At 38.3% G+C, this 18,630-nt stretch overlaps 1 protein-coding gene across 4 annotated transcripts in view; it reads right to left on the reverse strand.

Moving 5' to 3' along the window:
- The window catches only part of unc5a (unc-5 netrin receptor A), a 398,198-nt gene that overhangs the window by 113,137 nt on the left and 266,431 nt on the right, over positions 1–18,630 (reverse strand). For all 4 annotated transcript variants that reach the window (XM_057851224.1, XM_057851223.1, XM_057851222.1 and 1 more), the window contains one exon: positions 3,897–4,061. In XM_057851224.1, the coding sequence (XP_057707207.1) occupies positions 3,897–4,061 (165 nt within the window). The remainder of the gene's footprint in view (positions 1–3,896; positions 4,062–18,630) is intronic.

The following is an 18,630-nucleotide window of genomic DNA, read 5'->3' on the forward strand; positions in this document are numbered from 1 at the left end:
ATGCTAAGGCATTGGTGACATCGGAATTCAACCTAAATAAGAGTGATTGTGTATAGGAAAAATGCAAAATTTGCTTTTGTTGAGTAAAATTAAGAGGATTCTGCGGGCTTTCCTCGAGTAATAAGTTAAGAATATGCTCATTTTTTGAGATATGGATTTTTGTTTTATCTTGACTTTTTTGGCCAAAATCATCAATATTAAAACAATAAAAGGCTTGAACTACTTCAGTTGTGTGTAATGAATCTAAAATATATGAAAGTCTAATGTTTATCAGTACATTACAGAAAATAATGAACTTTATCACAGTATGCTAATTTTTTGAGAAGGACTAGTTCATACTGTAGATAGCAATTCAATGAAATTACATGCTAGAGCAGGGGTCTGCAAGTCCTTTCTCGAGAGTCGTTATCCAGCTCGTTTTCCATGTCTCCCTCTTGTAACACACCTGAATCAAATAATCAGGATCGTTATCAGGCTCCTGCAGAGCTTGCTGATTAGCTTATTATTTGATTCAGGTGTGAAAGGAGGGAGACATGGAAAACAAGCTAGATCGCGGCTCTCGAGGACCGGATTTGCAGACCCCTGCGCTGGAGTTTTAAAAAAAATATGCCGAATCATACTTTGATTGATCTTTCTGTACAATACTCTTTGAAACGCTTGAAGTCTACTTGTAAAAGTTAGTGTAGTGATGTCACAAAGAAACTTCAAATCTTAGGGTGTCTTATTTATCTTGGGAATCATAATTATTCCATTGTAGTCATATTTTATGCATTAGATTATTGTATAAGTTGCTATTTTGGAATCCATTTGGGCCGAGGAGTGGTAAATTTAGATTTCAAAAGGTGCATGCATGCCTTCTTTGCTTGCTTACCACTGATGAAGCTTGTTTAATCTAGCACATGAATTCAAAACACACAGCTGAAGCTACTGTTAGCAACCAACAAGTGTTGTTTTTGGCAGCCCTTTTAATTTTTGTCTTAGTCTTGTGGACAAAAAAATACTTTTTAGTCTGAGTAATACTGTACATTAGTCATTTCAAAATGTGTTTGTCTAGTTTTAGTTAACGAAAAGTCAGACAAATTTCATCTAGTTTTAGCTGACAATTACTCGAACCCAACCATTTCGAATGAAAACTGACAGACAAGCACATAATTGTAGAGTCTACTACGACATCATCCATCCATCCATCCATCCATCCATCCATCCATCCATCCATCCATCCATCCATCCATCCATCCATCCATCCATCCATCCATCCATCCATCCATCCATCCATCCATCCATCCATCCATCCTCAACCGCTTATATATTTGATGATAATACACACTCAGCAGGAAAACAGTACATTCTTTTCAAGTCGTTAAATTCACCTGGATGCCACGAACTGTATGGAGAAAGTTTTCCAAGAGTTTAAGACGACATGCACCCTGCTACATGCTAAGGCGAACGCTATGCTAACGCTTAAGGGAGTTAAAAAAAAATGTATTATTGGATGCATTGCGATTCGATTACGATTCATAAAGGTTCAAAAACGATGATTTTTTCCAAGTAACTTTATGACAGCCGCTCGACATGTCTGCCGCCCGGACACCTTTAACGGGCGCACGCACAACATTATGATGGATGCTGCCGATTACTGAGCGAGAGATTTACTCCTTTTCAAAAGACTGGAAAATAAAATTTGTGTCTTAGACAGGCAAGGACCTGCCGGTTGCGCTTCTGTGCGCAAGTTATTTTTTAGAGCGAGAGGGGAAGAGAGATAGTTTGTTGCTCGTAGTCTTTCAGATGTCAAGCAGTAGTTTCAAGTCATGTCAATTGAAAAACGTCCTGAGTGTGTTGCTAAGACCCGTGTGCATCTATAAGAGGTTAATAAACGAACCCTCTTGTACTGTTTAGTCTTTATTGTTGTTGTTTTTGAGATGTTAACAGTTAGCGCCGAGCTCTACGCTAATTAGCTAATTCACTACATATGCAGAACGTGTAAAACCATGATTAAGTACAACGGTAACACTACAAACATGCGAAATAGTACAGAAATCTCTGAAAACAAAGTATATTCGTTAAAAGAAGTACTATTTTTAAAGACACTTTGTTTCCAGAAAATGTGGAATTCATTCCACTTGTGTAAATTTTATTGTATTGTTGAGAGAAATAAGTACTGCCTTTAAAATGGTTAATGTTCTTGCAAAAAAAAAAAAAAAAAATGCAGCTTAAGGGCAGCTTTTTGTTGTATGGGCATGTTTCTATCGTTCCTGTTGAATATTAGGATATTTTAAATAAACAATGGACATAAGTTTGTTTGGCTACTTTATTAATTAGTAATGTACGATGCATCGATTATCGTGATAACCGTGATCATCGTCAATACCGTGATCATCGCTCAATAATCGAATCGTAGCACCCTGAATCGTAATCGAATCGAATCGTGGGGTGCCTAAGATGGCACACCCCTAGTAGTAGCGCTACAAGCTACATTTAGTGTGTGTGTGTGTGTGATGATCACCCAGCACAGACCTTTAAAGGCTAAAACAGCATGGCATAACTAGCCAAGATAAGAAAACAAAACTTACCAAGCAGCACCTGACATGTGTTTCACAAACGGCAAATCTGGAGCCTGGAGAGCACTGGTGAGTAAGCGTGTGTGTGAGGCGTGGGTGCTCGCACAGCACGTCACATGAGTGACACGACCAAACACTGCTACGACGAGTGCTAACTACACACACGATAAGAAAATGTCCTTGTGAACTTATCACAGAAGCTATGGCGAATTTTAATCTCGTTCTCGTCTCATCAGACGAAAAGTGGCATCCGTCTTGTTATGTTTTAGTCTTCCAAGACACCCGACATCCTCACGTCATCGTCATGAAAAATTGTTTGTTGACGAAATATTTTCGTAATCGTCTTTAACGAAAATAACACCGCAACCAACTTTTAAACATCTTAGTTAACCAAACTAAACTCAAAGAGAATACTCAAAATTTGAGCAAATTAGTGACTGACAGGCTGACGAATGTTCTTGACGAGTGGATAGCGAAGAACTGCAGAAAGCAATACATGACTTTTTTGTTATACAGTATTTCAAATATTTTGATCAAATACTGTGAATACACGATTCAAATACAACAAGTTGAAAGCTTCTCACAGCATTTTTTTCGAATGGGATGAAAAAAAAATACAAACTACAATATCTGAATGTTTTAAATATCTTGACAGCAATATTTAAAACATTCTACTCTTGAAAGTGAACGGACAAAAAAGTACAGACTTAAAAAAAATAAATATCAAATTGAAAGCTTTTCACAGCTTTAATTTTAATAGAGGTTAAAAAGAAAAGAATAGTTAGATTGAATAATTACAGGTCATAATAAACTAATCCCTCATTTTAAAAAAAATCTCTTGACAGCAATATTTAAAACATTCTACTCTTGATGGTGAATGAAGTATCTAAAATATTAGCAGCACCTCGCACCATGATGCATTGGGGAGCACTTTAAAGTCTACAACAATGCCCAAGCATTATCTATTAGAAAAGTGGAATTAGATTTAGATAATACATTGCATCGCATTAAACTCTGAGTAAATTACTGCATGTGCAGTGACTTGACTTTTCATGAATGTTTTATATAATTATGGGCATATATTAAAAGAGTGGGCTTTTAGCAGACACTTGTGTCAACCCTGGTTTTACAAGAGCTGAAGGTTTGGCCTTGAAAACTTAAAAATGGTACTGGAGTTGGAACATATTTTCTGGCCAAAGTAAATCAAATTTAAGTTTATTTAGCACTTAGTAGCCTTGTCATGGTCACAAACCATACAGCCTACTAATTCTGTTCCATTGCATCATTTCCCGGCACAACTTAGTGCAGTTTACTGTGTGTGGGTGGTTGTACACTCACTCTGTGGGCACTGTTCGCTTGTGCAATTAAGAGACTGAAGGTCCAGCCCCTGACAGTCCTTGCCGCCGGTTCCAGGTGACGGCTGGGTGCACTCCCGGCTCCTCCACATAGCACAGTCAGCTCCGCATGGCGACCACTTGCTCCATTCACTCCAACCTCCGTCCACTGTAACAAAAAAAAAAAACAAAACAAAAAAAAACAAAAAAAAACCCTACGTGAGGAAATAAAATCTCACTTAAATTTGGAAAAACATGCTGAACAAATTCAAAATTTTTCTTGGGATATACAATGCAGCTTTCATGCAAAAATAGTGGGTACATTTGCATCAAGGGACATAACAGGGACATAACACTACCAACTTTTCAGGATGGTCAAATTGTCCCCACCAACTTTTAAGCAACGTTATTTGCATTATAAAATGAGTTCAGTTATAAAGAGTGGGCCAAATAAGTATTTAGTCAACCACTAATTGTGCAAGTTCTCCCACTTGAAAATATTAGAGAGGCCTGTAATTGTCAACATGGGTCAACCTCAAACATGAGAGAGAGAATGTGGGAAAAAAAAAAACAGAAAATCACCTCTTTTGAGTTTTAAAGAATTTTTTTTCAAATCATGGTGGAAAATAAGTATTTGGTCAATACCAAAAGTTCATCTCAATACTTTGTTATGTACTCTTTGTTGGCAATGATGGAGCCCAAACGTTTTCTGTAACTCTTCACAAGCTTTTCACACACTGTTGCTGGTATTTTGGCCCATTCCTCCATGCAGATGTCCTCTAGAGCAGTGATATTTTGGGGGGTGTCGTTGGTCAGGATATCATTCTAGGATATTCTACAAACAACTAATAAACAGAAAAACATGCTTCTGCTATGAATTGGAATGAGTTTATCACAAGTAGACGTCCAATCCTTTTGAACTGGGAGGGTGGCAGAAAATGAACGTTCATTCACTGCCATCCCTCGCACTTGAAACGGATTGAACGTCTATGGCCGTCAGTGGCAGCCAATGCCAGGAAAAAAGGTAATTTTAGGCCATTTAAGGTCATTTACCTGTTGATTTTCAGTTACTTCCTGTTGATTATGGGGTATTTTATGTGTCACTTGCTGTTTATTTTAGGTTACAGAACAGGAAATGACCTGGGAATCACCCAAATGAACAGTTAGTGACTCAAACTCAACAGGAAATGACCTGTAAATGCACTAAAATGAACAGCAAGTGACCTGTAAATGCCCTGAAAATCGGACAGAATTTCTGAACGCTCTGGTTTCGAATGAACGAACGTTCCCAGTCTAAATGGATTGGGCGTCAAGCACCGTCAATGCAGTGTTAGAGTTAATTGAGACACTATTATGGTGGAAGATTTTGGTAGCAAATTGTTGGTTCATTTTTATTTATTTATTTTTTTTAGACATTGACACCTTTTTAAAACGATATTTCGATTCTTGGCAGGAGCATATCGATAACCTTTTGGGATACAAAGTATCACGATATATCACCATTTCGATATATTGTCACACTCCTTGTTAGTATAACATTAAACTGTGTGAATTTGCTAACCTGCAAAACTCGAGTGGTAAGCTGCTTAGAGAGAAGTGTCCTCCTGGATGTGTTTTCTACTGTTAGTGTTAAATAAACTGAGAAATGTAGTGAACTGAGGTTTACTCCCTTCTCCCAAATTTTCAATTTATATATGTGGTCTAATATCAGCCCAAATGAGCTTTCATTTTTTTTTTGTTCAGTTTGGACAAAAGCAGTAGTGTTTTACCTATAGGGCGGCTCCATTTTTATTTATTTTTGTTAATCCCTAAGAATTTTTTTCCGAAAATTTTTTTTATTTAGACAGAAAATTTTGAGTGGTCTTAACACAAATGTTTATTTATTTTTTTTTTGCATTCCTGGATAGTTACCGGTAAGTGATTGTTAAAAAGTTTGTATTTATTGTGTATGTTAATATAATTTAAGTGATGTTCAAATATCGCAATTTAAATTTGCTAATAAAATCCAGACGTTTTGGAAGTTTTCAAACCGTTTTTTTCTTTTTTTTTTTTTTTTTAGTTTTTGTAAACAAAGGTTTGAATGGCATACCCCACGCATGCTATTTTTAGACCGTGACGTCACATCGTAAAGCGGAAGTAAAGCCGAAGTGGGACATTATAGACCCGCCCTCGCATAGAAACAATGTAATTTGTGCTACTTTTCTCCGGTAATCTTTCAAAAAACGAACATGCCGATCACACATTGCTTTTATGGAACTTGTAGAAACGACTCTAGACATTATGACATATGAAGGATGTTTTCTTCATACGTTTCCGGTAACCAAAAACTCGGGAGGAAAAAAATCGACCGAATCAACTTGCGCGGACTTTAACACCAGCTCGGTGAATCCAGTCACATTTCATATGCAGTAAACATTTTGTTGGGTTGGCATGGTCTTTCAGAGGACAAAGAGGTAAGCCATTTTTATATTTTTAACTTATTTTTTAGCGTAATGTTGTGCCGTACTGCTTCTGTCTGACAATGAATGACCTGAAAAGAATTACAATGGTATCTGACTGCCACTGTTACCGTTTGTTATTAAAAAACAACTTTAGTAAGGGGGAAGAGTAAATAAATTATAGAATTAAGATTTGTTATCAATGAAAAAATTAAAAGTGTTTGTTGGCTGTCACTGCATTTGCGATCGCTACACAAAGCTAACTAAATTACCCCCAAGAACGGTCAGAGACGTAGGACAACCAGAGGATATATACGAAAGACAGGGCTGATGATAAAGGATAGCTTGTTGAAACAGGAGAATGTCATTGTCAGTCGCGTCTATAAAAGTCGTCTTTTTCAGCCTTCGACACTCAAGCCATCTCTTTAACTGAACATTTTTATGTTCTTCCACATCTTTGCAAGTGAATTTGGCACCGGGGACATCATTTTCGGAGAGAATTGGTAGGTTTAGCTCTGTAAACATCTCCTTCGTACACAATTTCCATTCATTTCCTATTAGGGACAAACGTTGGCGTGTCCCTCCTTAGCAACAGTAGCTAATGTCATGAATATTAATGAGCGGAAGTTACGTGTTGCTTGCGATACGCCATTGTATCACCTGAAACAATACACATGAAAGTAGATTTATCTTTGCATTGATCATTTAGCCTATCAATTAATGAGGTTCATATTCATTAGAAATGTAGCCCTGACCCCAGTTCACCCAATGTGTTTGGTCTTAATAATGTCCCATCTCCAGCAAAAAGCTCTCATGCAGGGTATGCTTTTATATCGTCCCTACCAATGTTGAGACCGAACCTACGCCCTTGATTTGCATGCAAGATCTGAACAACTGATAGGAAACTCTGTTGCCATATTTTGCAAATCTACAGGCTCTAAAATGTAAACCTTTTGGGAGAGCACAAAGACATGCAAATCCACTTGCAAATGCTCAAATCCAAGCAGATGTACAGGGAAGCTGAAGATTTTTTTTCTTTACCTGTTTCTCTATTTAAGAAATGGAAATCAGACGCAAGCAAGCTAAACCTTACTGTTCAATGAGTTGTTTAACTAAGCCTGTACACAACACTGATGGGAAATTAACTCCTGATATGTTTTTATATGGTTAATGCCCTAAATTAATAGCATTAATGATAAAGATTAGAACATGTTATGTTTTTGTGAAACTGTAAAACAATAAGATTGAAAGGCCAAATGATAGTATATTCCTAAACAGGCCAAATTGTTTCAGGTTGGTTGAATGGTGTGTTTGTTTAATTTCAGACAGAAGCCGCGTATGGTGTCTGAAATGTTAAAATAATAATAATAATAACCAACTAAAAGTTCAGGCAGATTGTGAATTCAGTTAGAAATTCATTATTCCTGTTCAAATGAACGTCGAGAGCTTGCTGAAATTCATGGTCTGCATTAATGCACCAATGAGCAAAGATTCTCCCAAAATGAGAACCTGTCAAAATGGCCATTTCAACCTGAGTCAATGCTCTAATAATATTTGAAAATTACATGGTGTTTTTTTTTTTGTGTGTGTGACTTTTGGTGAATGCACCTGTTGAATTCACGAGGTTCGGTAACTTAAGCAAGGTTAAGAACCATTGTCCTGGACCCTTTTTAGCTCCATCTGCTAGTCATGGAATCCCTTCTTCAATCGGCTGACATGTTTCAATTAAAAATCTTGACCAATAAAGCTGGTGCTTGTCAAAATCGCATTCTGAAATGGACATGTCATAAATGCTCCAATATTTATAACCCTCTCCCTAAACACTTGGATTACATAGTGCTGTTAGAGGAGCAGTGTTCACAGAAGAATAGGCAACATGTATAATGAGTTGACGTGCTGTTTTTGGCTCCAGTCTTACAGCAGACTCTTTAATAAAATGTTGAAATCCTGATGCCCAAACTGTTCTATTATTTACATTATATTTTTTAATTGTGTTACTACTGCATAGGCACCACTGTATCCAGAACCTAAAGGGAACCTTGGACTTAAAGACTTGTAGGCTCTAATGAGACACAATTGTTCTGTTACTGAAATACGTTATTAGAAACACATATATTATTGCCACTGATTTAAAAATATTTTTTTTCGATAATATTTAATACATGTTTTGACCTATGGAGGACGCCATGTTTTACGCACGCAATACACGCTAGGGGTGATGACGCAGTTGGCCTGGACTGGGAGAATAGCTGTGCTAGCTAGCAAGTGAAGCTAGTATGACGACTGGCATGATTTTGTCACATTCTGAGGCTGTGAGCTGTTGGATAGGTTCCTAACATCGTACCTGCATCCAATTCCAGCTCATTAGCAATGTCTTTAAACCAATCCTAGGCAGCTTGCCAAGATATTGACTTGATGTCATTTGACAGTTGTATATCCCTTCGTTGCTAGTTGCATAATTGCCTTGTTTTTTTTCCCGTTTTTCTGCCTCTCACAGCAGTTTTCACATGTTTTTTTTTTTTTTTTTTTTGTATTGATCCTTGATCCCTCCCTTTTCGCGATCGTGTTTTTTTTGTGTGTGTGTGTGTTCAATAAACTCTCTTACACAGTCCCAATGTTATTGTTGTCTGCTTGCTTTCTGAAGTGAGCCGCATTTTCCTTGGTCAAGCCAGCCGCACTTTCTTTTCAGTTGCGTTTCCCTTTCAGGTTTTACTGCACATACAGACAACGCCCATAAGCCCAGGCTTCTCCCGTCAGGCCTTGTCTTTTCTTCGGGTTAATTAATCTTATCACAATGCTATCTTGTAACTGTCAATGATACCGATGATGATGACAATAAACAATAAACAACAACAACGCATGTGGGTTGTGATCGCTTTATAAGGACAATCATGACTCCAACATATAGTCCTGTGGTCTATATACTCATTTGTCGCACGGGAAACAGGGATTCGAATCTCGCTGGAGACCTTCATTTAATAACTTTTGCTGCTCGTTTTGTGAAATATCGACAGTGCTGTCCTGCTCATGACGTTTCCACTCTGGTTCAAATTGGAAGGGCAGAACTGACGACATGTTTATGTAGCTAACAAGTGACACTGTGGAAGTACGGCAGCGCTGCCCAATGACGTCACCGCCCAGAGTGCATTGTGTCGTCCACAAATATGGCAACCTACTAGTTTAACAAATTTTTCAAATTTCATAAAAAAACAAAACCATTAAAAGACGTTTGAATATCAAATAATTATAACTCAAACTAACATTTATCTTTTAAGAACTACAAGTCTTTCTGTGCGTGGTTCCATCTAAGGCACAACTTTCTCCAGAGCCTAACGCACTTGTAGTACAAGGAAAAAACAACAACAAAGAAACAAAATAAAATTTTTTGCAGTCCTGAGATAAAACTGCTGTCCGATTAAGTATATCAGCTTTAACGTAAACCGAGAGTACAGCCATTTTGGTTCATGGAGGGGTTCTAGTGGCGAAGAGTGATATCGAAAGTGACGCAGCACCCGGCCTGGGGAAGGTTACCACAGGGCTAATACGAAAAAGAGCCGTAATGAGCTCTCGTGGGGGGAGCAACACCACCGTCTTGCTCTTCCCTGTCCCGAATGTATCAGTGGAGAGGACCAGGCGAAATTATTACAACGGCACACACACTAACACACTGCTATGACAGCAACAACCCTCTTCCTGGCCGACCTGAGGGCAAGGAAACTGTAGCGCTCATTAATCCTAGCAATAAAGAGTTCAGGGGGCATGAACCCAAGAGTACAATTCCGACCTAGAGCAGGTCAGAGGCTTTGGTTTATGAAGCATGAGTACCACTCAGGGCGAGATAGAACTAATACAGCATAACTACTCTGACTGATTGTTATTTTGGATTTGGCACCAGTTCATAATTGAAAAGTGGCAAAAAGCTAAGACACAGTTGTAGGAATAAGGCCCTTTGTGCAGCAATGCCGCAAGCTATATTTTGCGTGTGTGTGTCCAGGATTTTTGTATGTATGTGTGGCGGAATGCTGACACAGCTTGGGTCTCTATGCAGTCAGATCTGTTTGGCAGAGAGAGCGGAACCAATCAGATAATTGTCCTTGTTTGGCATTGAGTGGACCCATCCGTGGGCCAGTGGGCTGATTATCCGAGCTAGGATTGAAAATGATTGAATAGCAAATTAGATCCTAATGAATGCGGAATGTCGCCCCACAGTTTAGCCATATGACTGTGAAATAAAGAGATGGGCTCAAAATTTGCTCTGATGAGGTGATGGAATTCTCTTTTTTTCTGGCACAAAGCAAGACTATTGGCCATTAAAAGAAGGTTTTCATACAAGAGACTGGAGTGGAACTAGTTTGCTAATTATGAGAATATCATTGATAAAGTGCTAAAGATTTTGGTAAGATTATGAAGAAAGAACTTCTATTTAATGCACACCCATGCACATTTCCTCTAAATTGTCATGGGATAAATAAAATTAAGTATAATAATATGTTTTATTTATGTACAGTGGGGCAAATAAGTATTTAGTCAACCACCAATTGTGCAAGTTCTCCAACTTGAAAATATTAGAAGGGCCTGTAATTGTCAACCTGGGTAAACCTCAATCATGAGAGACAGAATGTGGAAAAAAAAAAACAGAAAATCAGATTGTTTGATTTTTAAAGATTTCCAAATTAGAGTGGAAAATAAGTATTGGGTCACCTACAAACAAGCAAGATTTCTGGCTGTCAAAGAGGTCTAACTTCTTCTAACTAGGTCTAACAAGGCTCCACTCATTACCTGTATAAATGGCACCTGTTTTAACTCATTATCGGTGTAAAAAACACCTGTCCATGACCTCAGTCAGTCACACTCCAAACTCCATTACGGCCAAGACCAAAGAGCTGTCGGACACCAGAGACAAAATTGTAGACCTGCACCACGCTGGGAAGACAGAATCTGCAATAAGTAAAACGCTTGGTGTAAAGAAATCAACTGTGGGAGCAATTATTAGAAAATGGAAGACATACAAGACCACTGATAATCTCCCTCGATCTGGGGCTCCATGCAAGATCTCACCCTGTGGCATCAAAATGATAACAAGAACGGTGAGCAAAAATCCCGGAACCACACGGGGGACCTAGTAAATGACCTACAGAGAGCTGGGAACACAGTAACAAAGGCTACTATCAGTAACACAATGCACCACCAGGGACTCAAATCCTGCAGTGCCAGACGTGTCCCCCTGTTGAAGCCAGTACACGTCAAGGACCGTCTGCGGTTCGCTAGAGAGCATTTGGATGATCCCGAAAAAGACTGGGAGAATGTGTTATGGTCAGATGAAACCAAAATAGAACTTTTTGGTAGAAAAACAGGTTCTCGTGTTTGGACGAAAAAGAATACCGAATTGCATCTGAAGAACATAATTCCCACTGTGAAGCACGGGGGTGGAAACATCATGCTTTGGGGCTGTTTTTCTGCAAAGGGACCAGGACGACTGATCTGTGTAAAGGAAAGAATGAATGGGGCCATGTATCGAGAAATTTTGAGTGAAAAACTTCTTCCACCAGCAAGGGGATTGAAGATGAGACGTGGATGGGTCTTTCAGCATGACAATGATCCCAAACACACAGCCAGGGAAACAAAGGAGCGGCTTCGTAAGAAGCATTTCAAGGTTCTGGAGTGGCCTAACCAGTCTCCAGATCTCAACCCCATAGAAAATCTGTGGAGGGAGTTGAAAGTCCGTGTTGCCCAACGCAGCCCATCCCTCCTCCCGCAGCACCAGCATTGGGCCGCCGTCATTCCCCCGGAATCCAGGGTGGTCCCCTGGATAACCCTGATCAATATATGTTGATTTAACTAATATGCATATGGCGGAAAACACTCAGGTGACTTGAAGTTCCGGCTATGAGACCCCCAATTTGGCCAAATTTCAAAATCGTCCGTTATGCATGAGTGATACATCATTGGAAAGCTTAAAATCTCATTTTTCTGAGGGAAGAACAATTTTGAACAGGAGGGCTTTTTGTTAAATAAATAAATAAATAAAATAATAATTTTAAACAGCAAAACCCCATCTGGAAGTGAGAGCACGCGAGAACAGAATTAAAGTCGCTATGACTTTAACAAGATATTATTGTTTACTTAACTTGTTTTGATCCAAAAACTCCATGTAGAATGTATCACTGAGTGTCAAGACACAGCTGTGAATGGCCACAGCTGTATTTCTTGGGAATTTTAGGGGTGAAACATGGTAATATAACAAAGGTCGCGATGCAGAAATTGCAGACATCAAGGAGTGGTCGAGATTTTCTTTTTCATATATTTACCCTTTTAAATGTTTTTTTCTTCTTCCCATTTTTCTTTGTTTGGATCAATTATTTATCATCTGACATATCATAGAAAATGGGACAGTAACAAAAAAAAAAAAAAAGCGATAGTTATGAGGTAGATATCCCTGACCTTTTTACAGATGCCAATTTTTTAATTGTGACGTAATTTGTTTAAAAGTTTAAAATATGAGAGTGAATAATTTTTTTAAGTCTTTTTTTTTTTTTTTTTTTTTTTTTAATGAAACATTTCGCATCAATTAATGATTCTAAGCTAAAAATGACAGACATTTTGAATAATAAATATAATTAATTACCTTCGTTTTATGGCTGGGTTGAAACAAAAGCGGTTGCGCCACGTCTGTAAACGGGGATTTCCAGGGTTAAACGGATAAATTAAAAATAGTTTGGGGGCTTAATACGCCATGAATCTGCTATGGCAGCATATATTGTTCTATAAAACACAACAGTTCTTTTGGCTTAAAATACAGCAGTTTCTTTTCAAGAAGAGTGCAAGAGCAGAAACTGCTTTTTCAGTCTTGTCTGTGTTTTCCGCCATATACTAGTAAATGCAAGTGCTGTTTGGTATACTGCAATCTTGAAGTGATTTTGGCCCATTCCAGATCACTTTCTGTTTATTTTAAGCATAAACAAGTCACTTCCTTCTGTTTTTTTTGCATTGAAAAGAAACAAACAAACAAACAAAACAAAACAGACCAAAAAAAAAAAAAAGATGTTTGTTTTGTAAACAAACAAACAAACAAACATCTCTTTATCTCGTTGTTTTTTGTTTGTTTGTTTGTTTGTAAATTCACCAATCGATATTTTTGGTGGGTTCCAGTGGAACATCAATTGGTGTAAATGGAAAGGTTATTGTGAGCTTATATCAGTGGCAAAGTGAATTTAATTACCAATATCAATATGTTAGGCTGAATATGCCATTGGAAATGGACGGGGCTTTTTTTTTTTTGTCCAAAAGGGTGATGTGCGTCAGTGGTAGAGTAGTTGTCCCTCAACCCAGAGGTTGTGGGTTCAATTCGTCGCCCTGATGAACTCACCTAAGTATCCTTGAGCAAGATACTGAACCCCACATTGCTCCTGGTGCTGCGTCACTAGTAGGTGGATGACGATGTAGTGTAAAGCGCTTTGAGAGCCTCGAAAGGTGGAAAAGCAATGTACAAGTATAACACCATTTACTATTGACCATTTACCAATCTAGTATGCTTTCACCAAGTCAAAGCATTCACAAAATTACAGTGCAGTACAAGCAAAACTTCAATCTGAAATAAAATACAATTTCAAAGGTAAAAAAATGCAGCAACAGCACAAATCTAAGCAGATATTTGCACACAAATGTCACGAGTTTACGATTAAGATTCATCAGAGCAACTGTTTACAAGCCTGGATATGTGCCACTGTTTCAGTTAGCAGTGAGGCTCAAATAAATACTATCGGTGAAGGAGTTAACTAACTTTTTACTGAGCTGACAATTAATTGAAGGGAGACTATTGGAAGACATGAAAAGTAATGTGAAGCAGAAAAGTTGTCCTCTTTTAACACTGTAGTAACTATGAAATCAAAACCTAGCCTGTTCTTATTCCTTCCACTGTATAATACAGGAATCTGATTATTCACCACAGAGTTTTTCATATAAAATCCCCAAGGAGTAGATTGTTGTCGCAAAAGTGAAAGGCTGTGCAACTGATTTTCAATCACACAGCACCGCAGGTTTGAGGTCAGGCCAGCTCCTAAAGGAGGGACAGCAGTACAATAGCCCAGTGGCACGCCTCAATTTGGACATGTTGTCAAGGGGGATAGGAAAAAAAGACCCCCACCATTCTTTACAGGTCGAAGCGGGTTCTGTTTGAGGCTTTTGGTGCTCATAATGGCAAAGCTCGCTGATGGTCATTGTGCGACTTTATCGAACACCTGACGTTTGCGTGTCCTTGAGGGGAACATAAGAACAAAAGGTCATCCCTCAGTTCTTAAAGTCCTTTCAACATGTGTGCACAGTGATGGCCCCTAATCCTACAGACCTGATGAAAACAACACAACCAAAGCCAAAGAAGTGGGTGGCAGCTCAGCTCCATTAAGTGACTGATGCAACGTCACCAAATATTGTTTTTTGGAGAACTACTTCACATTTAAAAATAGGATTTTCTGTCGCTTGCTTAATAGAAGTTCTAATGAATCACGGAACAAGGCAGCCACGTCTCCCTTATGTTAACTAATTTGGTGGAATGAGCCAAAATGGGTGACTGAATGTGAGATGAAGAGAGGGAGCCAAGGCAAATGGCACAGAATGATTGAGGCAGCAATGGTCCAAGTTTGTCACCAGATGGCTACACTCTTTTCAACGTGAACTAATATGTTTTTCTGTGCTATTAGCGACATCATGTATTTGTTATTTGGACACAAATGATGTCCCCCAGAACAAGCTTACTTGCTAAGAAGAAGTAGACACTTGCCTGCAGTGCAGACACAGCAAGCATATGGGTGTCGAGATGCATGCGCGCACAACAGTGTTGTGCACACGCATGCAAACAAACACGCTCAAATACACTAGCCCCGAGTCTGTTTATTTTCCATCTAGCGGAATTCTCATGACTCCGCTGGCAAGCCTGAGGGATCAGAACAATATTTGAATAATTCACCCAAGTTAGCAATCTTTTCATGTTCTTTGTGTTCCTCTCTCACATCCGGCATCTTGATTCATTTGTATGGGTAGGGCGTCGCCGACATGCTTGTCTAACTTGGCTCCAACTATTTACTGTTGGCTCGGGTATGGCCTATTTGCCACAATGTGACATTTTGCCTTGATTATTGGCTCCTGACCAAAATGCAGCTAAGGCACGGCTTCTATATGGAATAGGGGAGAATGGGGTTGGTAGTCACACTAGCTATAACTTGCCCACCAGAGGGCGTTGCGGAATATCAAGATTGAAACTGTCAAAATTACGGTTATACAAAAAATCTAGGTTTTACTGTAGAGTGTCACTCTGAGCTAAATGGGAATTACCTTTTTAAGTTCAATTTTAAGGTCTTCAGTATTCTTTTTTATAGGATTTCACACAAAAGCTTTTTTAGTTATGAAAGTGTTAACATAAAAAAAATATTACAACAAAGCAGTGTTATTTTTGGCAACCATTTTAATTTTCGTATTAGTCTTTTGGCCGAAAATACTTATTCGTCTTAGTGATATTTTAGTCATTTCAAAATGCGTTCGTCTTCGTCTAGTTTTAGTCAACGAAAACTCAGACAAATTTCATCTAGCTTTAGTCGACAATTCTCAAATTTTTTTCATCTATAAACTTCAAAAGTTTTAGTCCATGAATAAATAAACCAACAACAACAATTTCGAATCAACTCAGGCAGGAAAATGGCACATTATTTGCAATTAATTAAACTCACCTGGACGCCACGAACTATATGTAAAATGTTTTCCACGAGTTTAAGTAGACACAGAGTCACTGGGCAAAATGCTAATGCTAACGCTATGCCAACGCTACAAGTTAGTTTAGTGTGTGATGATCACTCAGCACAGACCTTTAACTCATTTGCTCCCAAAAACATATTAATACGTTCTATTTTTAATTGTTTCAGTGTCCCAAAGACGTATTTATACACCTTTTGCGTTTTTTCCCAAAAGATACATATCTGGGTTGCGATTCAATTTATCTCCAAAGCACAAAGCTGAAAATCCCATTTTAAAGCAATAAAACTGGCCACTGGAGGGCAGTAGCACATTTGGTAAGACCCACAACCCTATTCAACGGCAACGAACGGCCAAGCCGCAAAGCCGGGGCGCCGGCGGAAGACGACCGAATGGATGGCAAGCGGTGGACGACAGTGGAGCAGAACAATTGGGACCACTAGATGCCGTTGAGTCCGTGCTGCTCACGAGCAGAGCCCGCAGAGACTCCAAAAAATTCATCTTTTTGAGACAGGCAACGATGAGGGTAAAGTTTAACCGGCTATAAATAGATAAATTGTTACTTTGCTATCAAAAGCTCTATTTGTCTTGTTGTTTCTGTTATTTTGTAGGAGGAAAACATTATTCAGATGTTTGGGATGTGCGGAAATGGACGGAAATGCGACATAGTTTCTGTCATACGTTCACAATGCGTGACATTTTCATATTATAGGTGGAGTACGTCAGCCTGCATCATCGCAGTGTTTGGGTCAGTGTTGGGCCCTCACTCTCTTCACTGGAGTTAAGGATGTGTTTCAAACTCGGCTGCGCTCCATTTTGCTTGTTTTGAAACACATAGTAAGATACGATTTCTTATCTTGGCAAGAGAGAATATGCAATATATGTAAATATATGTTGCTTTAGCCTTTAAAGGTCTGTGCTGAGGGATCATCAAACACTACATGTAACTAGTAAGTGTTAGCATAGCATTCTCGTTAACTGTAGCATTTAGTGTGGCAAGCGTTGTCTTAAACTCTCGGACATGCCGTCCAGGTGGGTATAATTAATTGGAAATAATATACTGTTTTCTTGCTGAGTGTGTATTATCGTAACAAAGTTGGTGTTTTCATTGTAGACAATACAAATTACAATATATGCTTGTCTGTCAATGTTCATTCCAAATTGTTGGTAACCTTTATTTATTTTTGGACTAAAACTTTTGAATGTTATAAACAAAAACAATTTGAGTAACTGTCGGGTAAAACTATATGAAATTTGTTTGAGCTTTCGTCCACTAATACTAGACGAAGGCTAACTCATTTTTAAACAGGGGTGAAAGTGGGCCAGAACGGTCAGGAACGCAATTCCGGTATAAGTTTCTGGGCAGGAACGCAGCTCCAGTATAAGACTCGGGGCCTGAATGCTGTTCCGGTAATGGGTGCTTTGATTCCAAAAATATGACGGCAACTGTCAAAACGCTATGTAAAAAAAAAAATGCTAAGCTGCCACACATGCATTTCATCTCCAAGAAGATAACAATCTACCAACATCAAATTTACATACAAAAGTGTTAACAACAAGCATAATAAAGTGCTTGTGTAGCGTAATCCGTTTGCACCAATATTTATTATTTATTTTATTCCACGGACGGCATGGAGGTTTCCCCAGCTGCTGCAATTATCAGAGTCTGACGATGATGAGTCACGTCAATATGCGAATGCACGCAGCAAAGCAAAACGCCTGGACTCATCTGGCTGACATACTGACATGTGATCACCAGAGATAGTTAGCTCTGATTGGTTCAAATGTGCATGTTTTCTGAAAAAAGTTTGTTGAATTGATGCAACAAAAAAAGGGCAATGCAACAGAAAATGGATCAAATCTTTAAGAGCAAGGAAAGAGTTGAGGAGGCTTATCATATTTAGCTTTATTTGCTTTGATGGGGAGGTTCTGAACATCTTAGCTGTCAATGTGCACTTTGGACTTCATTTGTTCATTTATGTTAGGCTACTTATTCATTTCCTTATAATTTAAAAAAGTAAATGATTGTGCAATCTTCAAAATATATTCCATGTCACTCTGCATAATATAAGTCATTTGTATTTATTTTTCTGAATGTATGCTACTTATATCTTTATTATTAAAAAGAAAGCAAGCAAAAGTAAATGTTTAATTTAACTTCAATTTTAATATACATCTTATGTTCTTAAGTAGTTAAAATTGAGATCTGGCATTTAGTATGTGAGGAAATGAGGGAAAATAAAAATTAGGAGATGGAGGTTGTGGTTATTGCTGTTTTGTTAACTTTTATTTTGCAAATCATTGAAAAAAATAAAATTTTAAATGAAAATCCGTTTTTTTATGTGTTATAGAAATAACTGTGCCAAAACTTTTTTTCTTCAGTAGTTTTAGGAGGTTTGACCCCCCCAAACACCCCCCTCCAAAATGAAAAATAAATAAAGAAATAGATAAATAAATAAATAAATAACATTTCTTGCTCAGTGGCGACCTTCACGTCGGGGAGTTCCGGCAAGAAATTCTAGCCACTTTGACCCCTGTTTTTAAATAACTAGAATATGT

Source organism: Corythoichthys intestinalis, chromosome 11 (genome assembly GCF_030265065.1).
Source record: "Corythoichthys intestinalis isolate RoL2023-P3 chromosome 11, ASM3026506v1, whole genome shotgun sequence".
Classification (NCBI taxonomy): Eukaryota; Metazoa; Chordata; class Actinopteri; order Syngnathiformes; family Syngnathidae; genus Corythoichthys; species Corythoichthys intestinalis.